Source organism: Podarcis tiliguerta (assembly GCF_965153285.1).
Source record: "Podarcis tiliguerta genome assembly, chromosome: 4".
NCBI classification, from domain to species: Eukaryota; Metazoa; Chordata; class Lepidosauria; order Squamata; family Lacertidae; genus Podarcis; species Podarcis tiliguerta.
In genome coordinates this window covers 43,751,173-43,769,796 of record NC_139537.1, presented here as the reverse complement: position 1 = coordinate 43,769,796, position 18,624 = coordinate 43,751,173, and the positions used below count along the sequence as shown (strand labels likewise).

Sequence of the window (18,624 nt, the reverse complement as noted above, 5' to 3'; positions counted from 1 at the left end):
TTTTCCTGAAGGCGGTGGGCTATTGAAGTTACAAGTAGCTGGGCTGTTTGCCTGCACACTTTAGTACCATTTCTTGCTAGGATTCTTATCCCCTCCATTCTCCTTCTTCCTCACTTAAAGACTGTCATCCTGTGCACATTTATGTGGAAGTAATCCAGGATCTAAAAATGCCAAGTTGGTACTAGTCAGCCCTTGGTATTTTGTTGTGCTGATAGTCCCTGGAACACATCATGACAAGAGACACTGAGAAATGAACATGTTTTGTCACTAGTTTAATGGACCCTTTGGATTTTCGGATTTTCTCAACCTTACAGTGGTACCTTGGGTTAAGAACTTAATTCATTCTGGAGGTTGAAAATCAGCAATATGTTTAATATGTGTAGTAGAAGGGAGAAATAGCAGCTCTTTTGGACCCCAGGGATTCCCATTGCCTGGTGTCCAAAGAAGTTATACTCACTGGCTAGAAGCACTGATAGCTGGGAGTAGCTTAGACTGGCTCAATTCACAGAAATCTCTTAGAAGGTTACTTGCGCATCTTGCTTCATAACTTTCCAGTACCAGAGACTTTCTTTTTTTTAAAAAAGTCCAGAGTTTAGGGCCCCCTGGAGAAGTTAATTAATGCATTTCCAAAGGCCATGACACCCTCAGCTCCTGGGTTGATAACCCCAGGGCTACACCATTACAAATAGTGATCTCCTAAACTTTGATCTAAGGAGTGCCACCTTGCTAGGGGCAGGGAGAAGTATTCCAGGGTGAAACATAATTTTAAAAAGTTTCAAGGAATTACATGTTTCTAAAAAACACTGGCTACAATTCAGTGAATCACTTGCATATCTAGATAAAGAATATGAAGTAACAATTCAGTCAGTACTGGTGTTTCCAACAAAGCTCACATTGCAGCAACTGAGTACAGATTAAGGTGTGCAAAGATTAAAGAGAAAAATAATGAGTTTTAAGAGTTCAAGGCTTATTAAGTCCAAAGCAGGGGTTCCCAAAATGTGGTCTGTGGAGCTTCATTCAGATTGTCCACGGGATGTCTGCATTAAATATTCACATTGATTTTTCTATATTATTCTGTTATTGTTTTCCTCTTCAGGTGTATTGTCTGTTTTGGTTATTCAGTATTTTTTTTAAATTTCACATTGGATTTTAATTGTATCTTCATTGTTTATTTTATTTTCCATAGGATGGAATTCAGAATGCAATACAAGAAATAAAAGAATCAGTTAAAATACAATTAAAATCATACAGCATCTAGCACAGCATGTTACAATGGCTATAACAGGCAGAAAAATCATTACAAAATGCACCTAAACTATCACCAATTTTCATGTGGTCCTGGGCGGGGGTTGGGAGTTTGGGAACCATTGGTCTACACAGCATACTTCTTTTTTTACATAGCTGTGTCCCTTGCAATAAATACATTCTTTGTTCCTTGACAAAAATATACAAACTGTAGTCTGAAATGTAAAATTTCAAGGAAAGCTATAGATAATAAATCTGTGGGCAAGACCGGCAATAATTCATTGATCAATGGCTACCAAACAATGAAATCAAGCGTATTCAATAAATCATTAGAGTGAAGTGATTTTTGACCTTTAGTAGTCCTGGTGATACTTAAGAATGATCACGGTAGGCTGAAACAGATACAGTTTCAAAAGAAGTGTGGACTAGGGAGCTTTGCATTCAGAAGCTCACATATGGCAGACTACTGCAAGTTGTTTCATCTTTCTTTTCAAGTAAAGATGAACTGCAAACTTACTGGAGTATTCAGTATGCACTGGCAGGGCCAGAACATGAAACCATCATTATCTGGAAAGTTAACATACCACATAAGAATTTTTGATTGTTTCTCTATAAGGTTAGAGCAAAAATGTATGTAACTTTATCTTTATTAGGGTTATTATTCACATTTGTTTGGTGCAACTGTGCTTTAGACACTGTAGAAACAGTGACTAATCTTCCTACTACAGAACCTTAATGTTCATGTTGATCAATGTGTATGTGATGCTCTTGAAAACCTGGCATGTTTCATGTTTGTGACACTGTGGGTAACTACCATTAGCTCTGCACTATTATAAATGTGCTTTTTATTTCTACTTAGAATGCTTAGGGTCCTATCCTTCAGCCTCAAAATGATCTCAGGACAGGTCACAACAATAAAAATACACCCTAACACAAAAATCAGCAATTATTGAAGCAGAAATATTATACAAATCATTCATTATACAGATTTCTTCATCTGCCCCTCCCCTTCAGCACAGAAATAGAAAAAAACCAAAATGGAGAGATTCACCCATCCCTACACTGCAGCCAAACTGGAGAAACTGGGATATCTTCAGCGAAAGCTGTTGTGGGCTTCTCTCAGCCTCCAAGAGCACTTGTTTAGATGCTGGTACGTTTCCTCCCAGCATAGTGAAGACTGCCACCAGAAGCCCTAGGAAATACAACTCCCAATATGTTTAATCTAGGCTGATTAAGATGGGAAACATTTGGAACTTCATTTCTCAGGTCCTTTGTAGCAGTGGATTCCCTACAGAGGCAATCTTAAGCATTCTAGGAAGAGATTACCAGTATCTACAACTGAGGAGCTCAGGTGGACTACTTGTGGGCACTGTAGTGTGTTTGGATATCTCTACTTGTTGCCTTCAAAGGCCTAGTGCCACTTAAAAAAAATACGAATAGAGGGCTTTGGCTTTTCTGATGTTTTGGGGTGGGTCTCTGTGTTGCCTATTTTAAAGCTGTATTGCCCGTTTCTTAATCTGTTTTATTTGTTTTTAGTGTGTATGTGAACTTTTTCTATTGTGGTGGGGAGGAGTTGATTCTGAGTACTTCTGGGTTTTCTTAAGCGAAATTGTTATTTTGTAGTGTCCACAACAATTAGGTTTCCAAAAAGGCTACATATCCCTGGTCTACATCTGACACGGAAATCTAGGATCATGGTGAAAACCTATACCAGCCTCTCTGATAACAGCCATTCTTCCCTCTATCAAGGGGAGTGCTTAGAGGAAGCTTCCTCAAGTTTAGTGGTCTTTCCAAGACAAATAATTATGAAGACCGTAGGTTGTTTCCTTAACCATCTGAGAGCAAAAAAAGAAAAGAAAAACCAATTCTGAGCTGTGTCAAAGGAGCCATGTTTGTAATTGAAACACCCACACATTTATGTAAGACATTGCATGAAGATCTACTTCAATGTGCTGATGCTATTTATCAGTGAAAGCTTTTAACAGCTTCAATGTATTTACAAATTGTGTTACAAAACATTGATCAACTACTCAATATTAATTCTTTTATTGAATTTTTAGCAACCGCAGGAAAAATAATCTATTGTACTCTACACTTAATAGAAAAATAGCTCCTTTGGGGGCTTTTGAATCCTCCATAAGTCTTCATAAACACACCAGCTTCCAATTGTTCTCAATTCATCAAACTGAGCTCATAAAATTACCTTTCTATTTCATTAGTTTTAAAGATTTTTATCAGTTTGCTTGTAAGAGGGAGGGAGCTGCCAGACTTCTAAGATCATTGATAGAAATCTAAAATACTGTCATGGTTTGTAGCAGTCATTTAAGGTAAAATGGTTCTTCCTTTAAGCTGCACAACCAAAAAGGTATTTTGCATCATTTATTTTTCCATACAGAAGTGCCAAATTTTGAAGCCAGTGTGTGGTATGGAATATATCTGTCACCAAGGGCTGTCTCATCTGCTTCCATTGAAACCCGAGAGGGATGTCGTTTAATTAAAAAAGGAGGGGACAGAGCTTTCAGAAGAGTATTGCAGTGGCATTTCACACAAAGGTGATCCATATACACATGGTGCTTGTATGCCGTTAGTTTGCAATACACAGTGCTCAGTTAGGTAAATATCAGGAATTCTGCATGCCCAACAAGACTTTGGAGTATGTTTGCTTTGAGCAGCCCTTCATATACCACCCCAGATTTCAAACTCAAGAGCAGTTGGCAATGTATTGAGTGGGAAGGTATGTTATTAAAATGCCTTTTTAAACAAAACAAAAACCCAAAACAGTTCTTGTTTGTGACAATTTCTAGTGACTATCACAGTTGCAGCCTTCCAAATCACAGTCCTACACCAGTGGATTGCCTGTAAATAAATACCGTATTTTTCGCTCCATAGGGCGCACCTGACCATAGGGCGGACCTAGTTTTTAGAGGAGGAAAATACGAAAAAAAATATTCTGAATCAAATGTTGCACTAAACTATTTAAAGCAGCAAAGCGGGCGGCTCCTGTCCGCTTTGCTGCTTTAAATCAAGCCTCAGAGGAGGGTAGGAAGGGGAACCATGGCTTATCTAAGTCCAGTTAATAATGCTGAGCCTGACTTAAGGCCCATCGAAATTAGCCTGGCCGTCTCAGTGGAAATCTGGGGAGGCTGGGGTGGACTTTCAGTGGTCAAAGTGTGGCTGTGTCTTCCTGCCCGGCATCTTTTTCCTGCCGTCTTTCCCTCCTGCACCCCCGCACCCTGCTTTGAGGGAAGGAAGCGGAGCCATGGATCCTCTGCTCGCAACTGCAGTGGATTCCCTCCACTTTGAAGCAGGAAAGTGGGAGAGGAGCTGCTTACACAAGTGTAAGCTGCTCCCCTCCCACTTTGCTGCTTCAAACGGAGCCCGGGAGGAGGGAATCCGCTGCAGCCGCGAGCAGCGGTGGATCCATGGTCCCCTTCCTTCCCTCCTCTGTAGTTGCTTTGAAGCAGGAAAGTGGGAGAGGAACTCCCACCTCATAGAAAAGCCCGGAGGAGCCGTGCAGCCTTTAAAGAGCACACCGCTCTTGGGGGCTTTTCCCCAAGGAGGGAGAAGGGACTGATGCGGCCAGTCAGTCCCTTCTCCCTCCTGGGGAAAAGCCCCCAAGAGCGCACAAAGCTTGTGTGCGGCTCTTGGGGGCTTTTCCCGCCTGCCTCCCCTCTGCATTCGCTCCATAGGACTCACACACATTTTCCCTTGCTTTTTAGGAGGGAAAAAGTGCATCCTATGGTGCGAAAATACGGTACATACTAGCTTCCCAGAGGTGGGTGGTACAACTGTTACAACATTATAGTAGATTACTACTACAACAACATTGTGATTTCTGACCTGAATAAGTTAAAATATGAACCTTTGGAGTTTTCTACAGTAGTCATCCAACAGCCCCAATCTGTTAAGCCATTTTGAAAAATAATGCTTTAATTGTGTTAAATAGGTGTTAATAGTTTCCATGTGGAAAATCTCTTTGTGAAAGATCTCATTTGCTTGAAAGTTATACCTTTTGGGCTTTTTTCACACTTAGGAGTTTCTTTTTCTAAGTGTAATTATGACTGAAGCCAGCTGGTTTGAAAAGAACTTGCACCCTAAAGAGGTGGACAAAAATGCCACATTATAAGAAAATTAATGCAGGTGAGAAATCTTGTGTGGAAGGCCTCATAAAGAGTCCAGGTTAGTGATTCTAGGAGTATCCCAAGAAGTTACCTGAACTACAGTAAAACGTACAAGGACATCAGTTGTTAAGTTTAATGTGCTTTTCAAGTCACAACGTGACACTTAAGATTGGATAGTCAGGTGACTACAGTACCGCCTGGTCCCATTGTGGCTGGTAGCGCAGAAGGCAGGGAGACTATGGTCAGACTGGTCCAGAGCCACTTACAGGAGCAGCCAACTGATTCGTGTTTTACCCCTTTTCTCCTGCCTGGTAAGTTCTAAGAGGACAACCCTGAGATTATGGAGGAGGAAGCTGATAGGCAGTTCTACACCTGGGCTGGAAGTAAACAGGAATGTAGGCAGGTAGGGGCTGCCTGAGGGCATATTGAAGTTGGTGGGGTCCTCAGCTAGTCCCCACCTGCCTCCACTGACTGCCTTTTTAGGTTACAAAAAAACCAATACGTTGGCAATAAAGACAACTTGGCAAATGGCATAGAAAGGCTGCCAATTTATAAAGCAATCAGTAATGTAAATAAATTAAGTATAGTAATAAGTTTTTGAACTTTACAGGAACTTTTTTGTTTTGGCAAGCCTGTATGGTCATGTAACCATAGCATCAATTTTATTAAGTATAATTGTTTTAAAATTGCTGATTTTATTTATATTTTGAAAGAAAAATGTCAACTTATGTTTGCTTTTCGTTTTAAAATTTGTATTTTTGTCAGCCGCTTACAGATTTTCTGTTGAGTAAGTGATATAAAAAATTTGTTAAACAACACAAAATAAAATAAAAGGGCGTAAGCAACTTATGAAACTCTGTCTTCCTCATAGATGCAAAAGATCCATCCTTTTGGAAAGAGTTTATAGACTATGGCTTGTCAAAACTCTCTTGGACCATGTGCTTTGAGGTAGTAGTCAGGGATGCATTTCATCTCACATTCTTTTAATCTCTTGTCTCTGATTCAGTTTTCAATAACCATATTGTAATTGAAGTTTTTAATGCAAATCTTATTTGGCAAATCTTCTTGGATATGGCAGAAAGAGCAAAGTGTTTTTAATAAAATAAAATGAATTCAAAACCATACAAATAAAAGCCCATTCCATTTTCTCATCAACGAAGCAGTTCTATCAAGAAAGAATAAGGCAGACACTAATTAAGCAGTTCACTGATTTCTGCATATGAAAACTTTTATTACAAATTGTTTATTGAAAATTGAATCACAGAAAAGCAATGGGAAGAATGTGAGCTGAAATGTCCCATATCTTTGAACTCACATCTAGTTAACAAACGGTTCTCCACCTACTGAGTTTGAAACTGCTCCTTGGCAGCTTCTGTCTCTACAAGCAATTCAAGATGCAAATGTTCTGTGTAATTAGTTGAAATTTGCAAAGTAGTGTGTGTATGTAATACATAAGCTCTTGATCTTTCCCATCAAAGGAATATACATGGAGTTTAATGGTGATTATTAGATGGGAAAGTGACTTCTAGCTAATAAAATATAAACCTCCATGGAATTTGAAGAAGATAAATATCTACTGTAATCCTAAACACATTAAAACAGATATATAGGAAGAGAAAATCAAAGTGCTGTAGTAACATATGGGGAATATATATCCATTTCATTTGGAGCTTACACAAGTGGAATTTAGGCATTGTGAGGGTTAAGGGGGGAAAGAAAAGCAGAATCAAAAGGCTAGCACACCTTTCCTTACAGAGAAGGCAGAGCTAATAATATTGGGGAGGGAACGCAGAACTGATATACCTTGCCAGTTCTTAATTAATATGCTTCTGTGAAATATTGCCTGAAATCTCATCCCTTGAGTTTAATTTCATTTGGGTCACATGTCTAATGCATGATTCTGCAGTGACTATCAGTTCAAGCACTCAGAAAAAGCATGTGGTACAGTTACTGTGCAATTATACCATCTTCATGTCTATGTGGGAAATTTATTTTTGACTTGTTTCCCTGTGCATAACATACTCCCTCCTCCCTTTTTTTTCTAGAGTGGCAACTGTGAAGTGGTTGGCTTAGCATTACATGCAAATCAGCACTCGTGGTGTGTTTCTGTAACTCACACCTGGCCGATAGCCCAGTGGGCAGAACATGAAACTCTTGACCTCAGTGTTGTGGGTTTGAACCCCATGTTTGGCAAAAAGATCCCTGCATTGCAGGGGGTCAGATTAGATGACCCTCTGGGTCCTATCCAGCACTGCCATTCCACGAAGCCACAAGTGGTAGTAGTAATCCAAGAACAAACCTTATCTTCAGCTTGTGGCTTATTTTCAGAGAAACTGTCATGGAACTGCCATCATCTTAGAGGCGAGAGGTGGAAGGGCAGTTGGGTTACAGGGAGCCTCCAAAGATCGTGAGAAGCAGCACTTCCTTCGTGCCTCCAGTGGGGAAGGGGTGCAGGGCTCGGAGGATGCAAGGGAGAGACACAGCACCGAGCATGAACAAAGTGGAGGGGGAGGCAGGTCCTCCTCTGCCCACGCCCTCTTTGCGCAGTCGGTTTACGCGCAGAGAGGGGAGGCGTAGGACGGGGGTCAAAACACTACTCTGCTGGGGGAAGTTTAAGGACCGCCCACTCCCAGATTCTCCTAGCGAGTGAGCAGACATGGAATTGAGTCGATCTGCATTATGAATGTTTTGGACAGATAATAAAGCCTTGAAAAGACCAACCACGCCGGCACACATAACAGAAACCAATGTAAGAGGCAATATGCCTCTGTATTTCAGTTGCTGGGAATCACAAATGCAGAAAGTGATATTGTACTCTCGACTGCTGGCAAGCTTCTCAGAGGCATATGTGGTTGGTCACTGTGAGAACAGGATCCTGGATCAGGATCTCAGGATCAGGCAAGGCTTTCTTGGTGTTCTTATGTGTGCTGGTTTGCACATTTAACTTTCAGTCAGTTCCTCTGTGGTTTATTTCCTCACTCTAGAAAGGGAGGAGCAAAGTTGGGACTGCTTGAGCTACATGCACCAGCACACAGCTCCTGCATAGGCTATTTTGACTAACTATGGCTTATGACCCAACGCTGTAAGCCAGCACAGCCTCTTTATGGAAGGGAGGCATATCGGAGAAATGGGCTACGCTGCCTGTTTCTCCAACATGTTAATTATGCATTTACAGGTAATTTTATTTGGGGGGGGGGGATCAACCTGTGTATAATATAAGCTGCACTGCTGTGAGAAATGTATCACGTGAACACTTGAATAAGCTCTCATTCCAGTTTGTGGTGGATTTGCTTGGGTCTAGCTGGGTAGTCTTTTGCTCTACAATCCCTCTGAAGGCAGATTAAAATATGAAACCCTGAAAGGTGAAACCACTGAAAAATGCTTCCATATGGCTGTTTCTCTTTATAGAGGTTGTGGCTTGTAGAACTGTTTAACACAGGGGTTCTCCACATTTTTCAGATTCTTCATGTAAGTACCATCTGCTTCCATAAACCTTGAGTTGGAGGAGTGGAGACTCTCTATGTACTGCAGAGAACCCATGTACTAAGCCGTGCTACATTTTACAACCATTTTGTGGGAAAGCTGCCATGCCAAAACATTTTGGTGGACTTTATACTGGGTCTATAAAATGAAGATCAGTACTCAGTTATAATCCAGAGTGGAACAGCAGTTCATCAAATGAGCACATAAACCTGTTTTAAACAGAGAAGATGCCATTTGTAACATTCAGGAAGAGACGTTTTCCTTAATAAGAAATTGCAATGCATACTGAAAGCTGTAGACTGTCCACACAAAAACTAATTCTAAGAAAAGATAATGGGTTGAGATACCTTTTATGTGTTATCAAGACAAAAACAAACAAGAGTGGGTTTAGATTTTTTTAATGGCTTGGGTTTTTTTTAGATAACCACTGATTGCTTGGCAAATAGCTTAAAGATGGAAATCTATTTTCAATCCTTCATATAACGAGATACAATCATTTTCTTCTTTGATATAGACTAAATTTACTTGGAAAGGAACTAGGTCCAAAATGATTATAACTCTTTGAATTTATTTACTAAGAGAAACTAGAGAACTGTTCGTGGCAAATAAGAAAGAAAAAAAAACCTACTACCACTGAAAGACAAGCATACAAGCTCTGTCATTAGAGTTGCTTGAAATTTTACAAATAATTTCAAGTCAAGTTCACATTCAGCCTAGCATAAGCCCCATGCAGTGACTTCAGGGGGGAAATGATAGGTGAGCAAGTAAACTGCCCATTGGTACTAAACTGCTGATAGCATGTTTTCAATGGGAAGAAAATGCTTCTCTGTATTACTTTCTTGATTCTAATTCTCTGCTGTGCCACTACCCAATCCTTGAAGCAAGGACACTGATCGTTGCAGTTGGACAATACTGGTTTTGCAAGATGCTCATTTCCAAGTCCAGTTTGTCCCCAAGGATCCTTTGATCTCTTCACCGCCAGGAAAGGATGAATCGGGTTCAGGTGATTAACTTCAGTACAGTTCCCTTTGCCCACCAAGTGAGTCCCTTCTGAGTTTTCCCAGGTCCAGAGCCATAGCTACATGATCTTGTGCCCTTGGCAGAACTGTCCAGATTGCACCCACTAGCCACAGACAAATTAGCTTTTCTTTCCACCTCTCCTCCAACCCCCCCCCCACTCCACCCATTCAATTCCTCATGTACAAATCAATATTTTTATTTATAGATATATTTATGGATATATTTTTAGCCAATTTTAGCCAATTTTGTGCCCCTCCTCGCCTTCACCCCTGGCGGGGGGCCACGTCACTGCTCCCTAGCTACACCCCTGCTCAAGTCCCTTCTAAGAACAAAACTACAAGTTTATGCTTCAGCAAAGGAAACTGTTAAAAGTATCCAAGCATGCTATTCCTGAAAAGACAACCAGATCTTAGTACTGGAAAACTTCATCAATTCAAATTGATTTGTAGAAAATATTTGCAAATAAAGGAAAAATTTGAGGGCAGTAATCTTATGGTAAAGCTTTGTTACACATCTGTTTTCTTCATTTACAAAGCAAAGAACCACATACAGGAATCAAAAGACTATATAGTTCTCTGCTATGAAACACAGTCTGTGCTCCCTTATACTTCAGACCACAATAAGCAGACAGTAGATAAAGTATAGAATGATTCTTAAATCAAATTGTTGCAATGACTCATAAAAGTTTCCCCACCTTACAACTAAAATGGGACCTATTGTTCTAGCATTAAGCTGTTCAATTTAACATCAAAGCCTGACAAATAAAAAACCCAGTCTAGAAAGTATGCATTTTTATGCACAGTCAAGTGAACAATGAACTCAGTGTAACCACAAAGCAAAACAACAACAAAGTACTGAAATAAAAAATATCAAAATAAGTTTTAAGAAACACTGAAGTCCAGATACATCAGAGTCTAGAAACTATCATACAAGGAACAGGGAATAAGACAGAAGATCACAGCCATTAAACTGACGGGCAAAACGGTATGACATCATTGCCTGCCTTCTAGCCAGGAAGGGAAGCAAGGGATTATCTGAAGAGTCAACATCTGGAATGTATATATAAAACCAATGACAGATTTTCACACATACTCATTCATTGAGTTCCACTAGAATTTCACAGTGCAGTAGAAACAGTCATCTGTGACCTGTTTTCACACATTAATACTTGAAATGACTGAATAACTATATTAATCAGCTTGATATACTAAAACAAGGTTGTGTTCTTTAAGAAGTAGAAGTGCATCAATAAAGCCTGTGTTTCCATTAGCTGTATGAAAGATAATGTTCTAACAACTACGCTACATTCAATAAAATACACTGGACACCACTAATAAAAAGAAAATCTCTTTTTTGAACTTAATCATTTAGAATGATAAGGATGATATATATAAAAAAGTTTTATCCCTTTTAATGCTAAAAGTATTAACATTACAGACAGCATGCTTCTCAGACAACTGGGATACAAAATGCCTTCATTTTCCATTTCCATAATGGAGCATAACTCTTTTCACACAAAGAAAGAAAATGATATTTGAAATATGTAATAGTTCAGTAGAAATCCAGCAATAAATAAGTAATCTTCCTAGATTTTGGCTATGCAAACGCTTGCAGTGATTATTTATGAGCCCAATAACATCACTGTTAAAAACACAAAATTCTATTTCCTTCTCATAGTAACAATAGTCTTTCAAAGCAATTTTACCTTGAACTGTTAGAGTTGCCGATGCTTCTGCTTTTCCAACCATATTTTCTGCAACACAAGTGTAAGAACCCATGTCTCCTGCCATAACTTTTCGAATTTTCAAGGTATGGTCATCACGGATTTCATATCTAAATCAAAGAGAAACAATCTATTAGACTGATTTGTCATACTGCTATATTTGAGAGTGGAGCAGGGCTGATTTCTCCAACAAGATAACTGTAAGCTATCAAGGGTATATGGCATTGGCATCAATGGTTCTATTTCAGCTAAATGGAAAACCATAACAAGCCTTCAGCCTTTTTGTCCAATACAGTATACAGAAGTATATTTAATATTTCCTCTCATGCTGATATGACCATTCCTTTTTTATGTGAGAACATTAATCATTCTAGAAGAAGAAGAAGAAGATATTTAAACGGTTAAAACTGTTTGATCAAATAAATTAATTCATTAAATATGCAAGGGTCAATTAATATATTCCATTTTTTAAGTACCCTGCCCACCTTTTTAAAGTTTCCTGGTTTCTGACTCCCGAAGCAATCAAGTGCTTAGTCCCTTTCTCTGTTCCTCCTGAAATAAGCCTGGCAAGGCAGGACTAAGAAACTCCCCTTGAGCAGCCTTCCTTCTTAACAGTGGCAAGCAAAATACACTGCTTTCGTTATTCCTCAGGTGGCCTTCAGGCTGCAACTATAGCCATATGATTGGTCTACACTTTGTGTCTCTCTCTCTCCAGCTGGAACCTCAGCTGGCATGGCCAGAACTGAAGAGGCTGCTGGCGCACCAGATGTTTGGGGCGCTCTCGCATACTTTACAGACACAGCAGTGGCTCTATAGAGCCAACCATGGACTCACTTGCTATGCTCCATCACCTAAGCATGTGGCATACTAACACTGGTCAAAGCGTATGAAGAGAAAATAGGAATAATTTTCTTCTTTTAGAAACACACATTCACCTCCTAGTTCACACAGGACACTATCAGGAGCCTCGTGTCAAATTTTCACAGCTCCTAACTGTGCTATCTTTATGCACAAATGCATTTCACTGTGTTTAAGGGGAGTTACTACCGAGAATCTCTGCAATCAAAGAGTGAAACTAATTGAACGCTCTGTTCAAGGAATGCAGGGATGTCAGAGTTGCCTTTAGTAAGACACTTGATCACACAGCATCTCAAACATAATATCAAGCTGACAAGTAAAAATGGACCAAGACAATTTGCATGATCTTGGGGGCAGGGCAGAAAGTTGTGGGAGACAAGTATCTTTCACTTAACAGGACTGCTCTACCTGGCTCGGAAAGTCAAGAAAACCTTTTCGAAAGATGTTATTAAATGAATATGAAATTAATTAAACAGACTAAAGATTAATAGATTAACCATCTGATGATGAAATGGTTAAAGCTTCTTTAATTAAATTTATTTACTTAAGAATTTATAACCTGCCTTTCAACCTAAATCTTAGGTCCTGGGATTACAGAGCAGAGAATAATGAAGCTTTCTTTAAGACCACAGCACATTCACTAAAACATGATACCAGATAAAATTTCAATCAATAATAAAAACCACAGAGGTATCTAGGGTTGCACTGTTTTTTGTAACAGAATAAAATGTTCTTGTGAAATTAGTAAAACAACTTTAAGCATGCTAGATTATGTGTGGAGTTCAAGCTTGTAAGATGAGAGAGTGTGTGCAATTTACTGTAGAACAATCTTGTATCACACAATTATTAGGCATGCTCTTCTGGCATCATTATGATTGTTTCACTCCAAGCACACAGTAAACCAAAACCACAATTTCTTGTAGAAGATTATTATAGTCTGCTGCACCTTGCTTTAGGTAGCTCTCCATCATCTTTTCGCCACCTTACTGTTGGCACTGGATCACCACGCGCTTCACAGTTAAACTCTGCACTGTCATCTGCGGTTACTGCCAAATTACTTGGTCTCTTCACAAATGATGGTCTTTCTGAAAGAAACAAATGGGCAGCACAGGTTAGAGTGAAAGAAAGGATGGGGACATGAAACATGAAATGCATGCCAAATTCTAAAAGTAAAGTTGCAGTAGTTTTCCTGCAGGGGCAGCATTTACATTTTGGGGGTGGATAATGAGAATTTGCTTTATCCCCCTTCCTGTTTTATGGGCATTTAAAAACAAAAATACCATACGTAAGAGAGGTACCCGTAAGTAGGAAACATGCCAAGTTACAAACTGCCTACATGTTGGCTAGCTACCATTATCCCAATGTACTTTTCCTTGAGAGCGAGCAGAAACACAGACCAAATGTTCTAGGACCAATGTCCCATGGTCTATGCTGGAGCAATCAAGGGTACTTGGGAAATGTTACCTTTTTGGCATGATCAAAATATGCATTTACCCAGCCTTAAGGCAACATTTAGCTTTGGAGTCCGTATTTATTTTTTTACATTATATCATGCTACTAATAAAGGAAGAAGCTTTCCATACCTAAAACTGTGAGCTCTGCCACTTCACTCTCTCTTTCTCCCACCATGTTTGTTCCAACACAGACATATTTGCCAGCATCATTCTTCCTAGTATAGGTGATCATCAGCTTTCCTCCTCTGATCTAGAACAAGAAAATAATAATAATTAATAGTAATAATAAGTCTCAAACGGTTGTGTAAGCAGAATACAATTCACATACCCACTTTTGCTTTTCTCCTGTGAGTTCATGCGCCCTCTGAACAGTGTGGGCAGTGTTGTACAGTTGTGCAAGATCACTCCACCCATTTTCATGTGATTTGTAGTATACAACACAGCCCAAACAGTTCAGGAGAAGTATAGCATCCCGATCAATGGAAACAATACTTTCACTCTACCCTGCCTTGGTCAGACTCCACCTCCAATACTGTGTCCAGTTCTGGGTACCACAGTTTAAGAGGTATATTGACAAGCTGAGGGCTACCATAAGCAATACTAATAAGGGATCAGATTTTACCAAAGGATAATGATTGCATCTTTCTCATTATGAATAAAACTGCTTCAGCTAATAGTCCACAAGAAGAAACCATAATGTAATGATACAGTTCTATTTCCAAAGCCCAACTGACAATATTGTTGATGATGAAAAAGTGTATTCAAAAACGTATGTTTCTGAAGAACAACAGCTACATGTTTAGCAGCCTTCTTCTAGGATAGAGGGACAGATGTTTCAAGGGGTATCTAGCTCACTTAAAAACCTGTCTAGACTTATCCCCTATTTTGCACCAGATCATCAAACCAATGAATGTATCCCCCCCCCCGAGAGAATATGCTGTGTATTAAGGCCAGTTCTGTATATATATTCAATCCACCACCTACACTCTGCAGTTACATCATCTGAGCCTACTGATTATATAAACAAAATATGTACAAAAACAATTTTGTTTAATTTACTCTGCAGATATTCTAACTCTGCATTCATTTGTTTTATCTACTTTAGCAACTTTTATTAAATCAGTACTGTAAAGCAGTATTTCGGCAAGCCTATGAAGAAGTAGTTGTTTCTCTGTTCCTTTTGGGCATGGGTAGAGAAACTAAGGCCCGAGGGCTGGATCCGGCCCAATCACCTTCTAAATCTGGCCCATGGACGGTCCAGGAATCAGCGTGTTTTTTACATAAGTAGAATGTGTCCTTTTATTTAAAATGCATCTCTGGGTTATTTATGGGGCACAGGAATTCGTTCATTTATTTTTTTCAAAATGAAGTCTGGCCTCCCACAAGGTCTGAGGGACAGTGGACCTGCCCCCTGCTGAAAAAGTTTGCTGACCCCTGCTTTTGGGCGATAACACTAATATTCCCTTCTTACCATATGGTATCCAACTGTGATACAATAACAGTCAATTATGTAAATGATTGACTGTGATGACTTCCTGCTTGATGAGAATCTTGTTATTTAATAGTGATTTGATGTTTTGACGTTAAGTTACCAAAGATTTAGTTTATTATCTGAGGGCACACTCCCTCCAACTACTAGATAAAGCTACCATTTTTTAAACTTCTATTTCCTTTTCTTTACAATTCAGTACCCCACCAAAAATTAATGTCCAGCTTTGAAAATATAGATACTGTATAGTTTTTCTTAGCTTCTCTTTTTAATGTCTATAAGAAACCCTGCACAAAAAGAACAATGTAGTTAAATATAAATTGTATATTTACTGGTAATGTGGCGAAAGTGATGAAAGTTATGTAACAGTACTTGTGTTTAATACTTCCATATTCTCTTGATTTTTCTTTGTTGTTGTCCTTATAAAAATAAAAGCAAAACAAAAAAAACCCTTCTGTTTTCCATCTACCCAGGAACCTGTTTGTTGTGCTTCTACAATGGGAAAAGATCAGGGCAACAGCTAGAGTTTAAATATTGTGGAAGGATGTAAGAAACTGCATGTTTCTTTGTCCTAGCAGTCCTAGGTGCAACCTGAAATTTGCATAGTACCTGTGACAGCCTAATCTAAATCAATGAAGACTTCCAGCAAACTTAAAAGTCTTGTTCACTATTTTTTTCTTTTTGCCCAACTGTGGATTTTGGATTTTTCCTTCTCATCCAACTCTGCTCCATTGCTATTAATCCACAAGCTATACTACAGATTTACACATACAACTCAATACCAGGTATTAAAGTTTTTCTGGGGGTGGGTTGGGAATTCTCTTTCAATCAGTAACTTACTTACACTTCTGATTCAATGCAGAAACAGGAACATCTTAGGGAATGTCAACAAATAACCTATCTGAAGAAGTGTGCATGCACAGGAAAACTTATACCAAGAACAAACTTAGTTGTTCTCTAAGGTGCTACTGGACAATTTTTTAATTTTTATATATATTTCGACTGCGTCAGACCAACACGGCTACCTACCTGAATCGACCCATTTGTGTGTGATAATAATCCTATCATAATAAATGCATTAGCCACAAGAGATTTACAGTATGCCTGTTCAGAAGCAGTATGCCACTAAATACCAGTTGTTGGGGCAAACAATGGTGAGCTGCCCTGCTTGTGAGATGGCCATTATTGGAAACAGGATGTGGAACCAAATAGATCCTTGGCCTAATCCAGCAGGTCTTATGGCAGGTGTCCCACACAATACTGACTACTATATTTTTTTCTAATTATTCTTCAGAATATTTTCTTACTGAAGAACAGTGGTACCTTGGGTTACAGACGCTTCAGGTTACAGACTCCACTAACCCAGAAATAGTACCTCGGGTTAAGAACTTTGCTTCAGGATGCGAACAGAAATCGTGCTCTGGCGGCGCAGCGGCAGCAGGAGGCTCCATTAGCTAAAGTGGTGCTTCAGGTTAAGAACAGCTTCAGGTTAAGAACGGACCTCTAGAACAAATTAAGTTCGTAACTAGAGGTACCACTGTGCTATGAGTTTGAATGATAAAAGTAGCCTGATAATCAGGGATATATTGGGGGAAATGGTCTATAACAGGGGTGTCCAACAGGTCGATCGCAATCTACTGGTAGATCCCCGGAAGGTTTCAGTAGATTGCAGTTGATCGCTGGGTCCCTTTCCTTAGCGTTGGTAAAACAGAATCCGGCCCTGCCTGCTCGCCCCGCCCTCCGTTGTTGCATGACTTGCAGAATGGAAGACGGCGGTTACTCAGTGAGGCTGTTTGTTTCCGCAGCGATCAGGCTGTTCCCCTTTCTTCCTTGAGCTTGGGCTTTAATTCTCAAAAATTGGTGTTCAACAACTTTGACCTGAACCCCCCAAAAGGGGGGAAGATCACTGCCAGTTTTAAATTCTGTGAGTAGATCGCAGTCTCTTGGGAGTTGGCCACCCCTGGGCTATAATATATATTCCTCATGAATTTTATTATTAAAATTAATATAAAATACTAAATATTGAAGTATACAATCCTGTTTTAAAGCAACATTTTATTATTAAGGGCAAAATTAAATCATTGCTAGCAATATTTTAGTCTCACTGAATAACTAACAGAGTTCTTGTGTTGTAAGTAACATTACTCCACAGAAAACTTTCCATTGAAAAGCTGATCTGTTTAAGTACTCAAACCACACACACACACCCCACACTCTTCATATGAAGCAGCCCATGAAGAGACAACTTATGTTTTTCCCAATGGAACAACTAGAAGTAGGACAAAGTTAACATAGCTGTGCTCTGAGGCTTATGAACTTAGATCACAAATGATAATAATTTAGATTGAAGACAGAAGCACATGTGGTGGAAAAAAGCAAGATTCCCATATAGCCGCGTTAGGCAGACTAATATGATCATTGGCTACAGGGAGCATGTTCACAGTGTGAAGTGCTTCACTAAAGCCGCCTACAGCTAGAAATCTATCCCAGAAAACTTGACATCTTGAGGAAGATAGGACTCTTATTATCACTGCAAGACATATGCACACAAAGATGACAGTCAGTTATTGAGATAGATGAACATGCACATATAATGTAGAATGCACTGCATACAAATGCCTTATTTTTTGCCTTCGGCACAGCTTGTTTGAGCACAGAAACAAAAAGTATGTCCTTTATCATCTAAAAAAACTAGCAGTGCAGAAATTTCAGGGAAGATCTGAGGCATGGAAAATGGATATTAAAAGTGACCCATTAATATGTTTTTTAAAAATAAATAAAATGTATTTTCGTGTCTGTGATATCAAATACTGAACACATGCAACATATTTAATGGAACTAGTTTAGTGATAATTTTATCCCACAAGCACAGAAAGTCACACAATCTACTATTTTAACAAGGATAAAATCAAACTACAGTACTTACTGGTTTGGGACAACATTTTCTGCAATGTCAACAACAAACCAAGCCCCCCATAGTGTCTGTAAAATGCACCTTGTCATTTAACTCACTCTTAACTGGCTTTGCTCACTATCAGTGATATCATTTCATATCAATGTCTGACTGGCTACACAATATTTGGTGCCACCCAGTTCACTGTGTTGAAATCTTGGTTGAAATCCTCATCATTATATCTAATCCAGACACATGCAGAGAAAAAATGCTGCTTTGGAGCCATAATGGAATACAAGGTCACTGAAAAAGATATTCACCAACATTTTTAAAAAACT

The 18,624-nt window shown here is 39.2% G+C and overlaps 1 protein-coding gene and 1 long non-coding RNA gene across 5 annotated transcripts in view; one reads left to right on the top strand and one right to left on the bottom strand.

Annotated features, from left to right (window-relative positions):
• The window catches only part of ROBO1 (roundabout guidance receptor 1), a 564,053-nt gene that overhangs the window by 72,285 nt on the left and 473,144 nt on the right, over nt 1-18,624 (bottom strand). For all 4 annotated transcript variants that reach the window (XM_083439173.1, XM_083439174.1, XM_083439175.1 and 1 more), the window contains 3 exons: nt 14,034-14,154; nt 13,397-13,535; nt 11,575-11,702 (listed from right to left, as the gene is read on the bottom strand). In XM_083439173.1, the coding sequence (XP_083295299.1) occupies nt 11,575-11,702; nt 13,397-13,535; nt 14,034-14,154 (388 nt within the window). The remainder of the gene's footprint in view (nt 1-11,574; nt 11,703-13,396; nt 13,536-14,033; nt 14,155-18,624) is intronic.
• Nucleotides 1-18,624, top strand: part of LOC310677015 — a 142,223-nt gene that overhangs the window by 109,271 nt on the left and 14,328 nt on the right. The window lies entirely within an intron of this gene.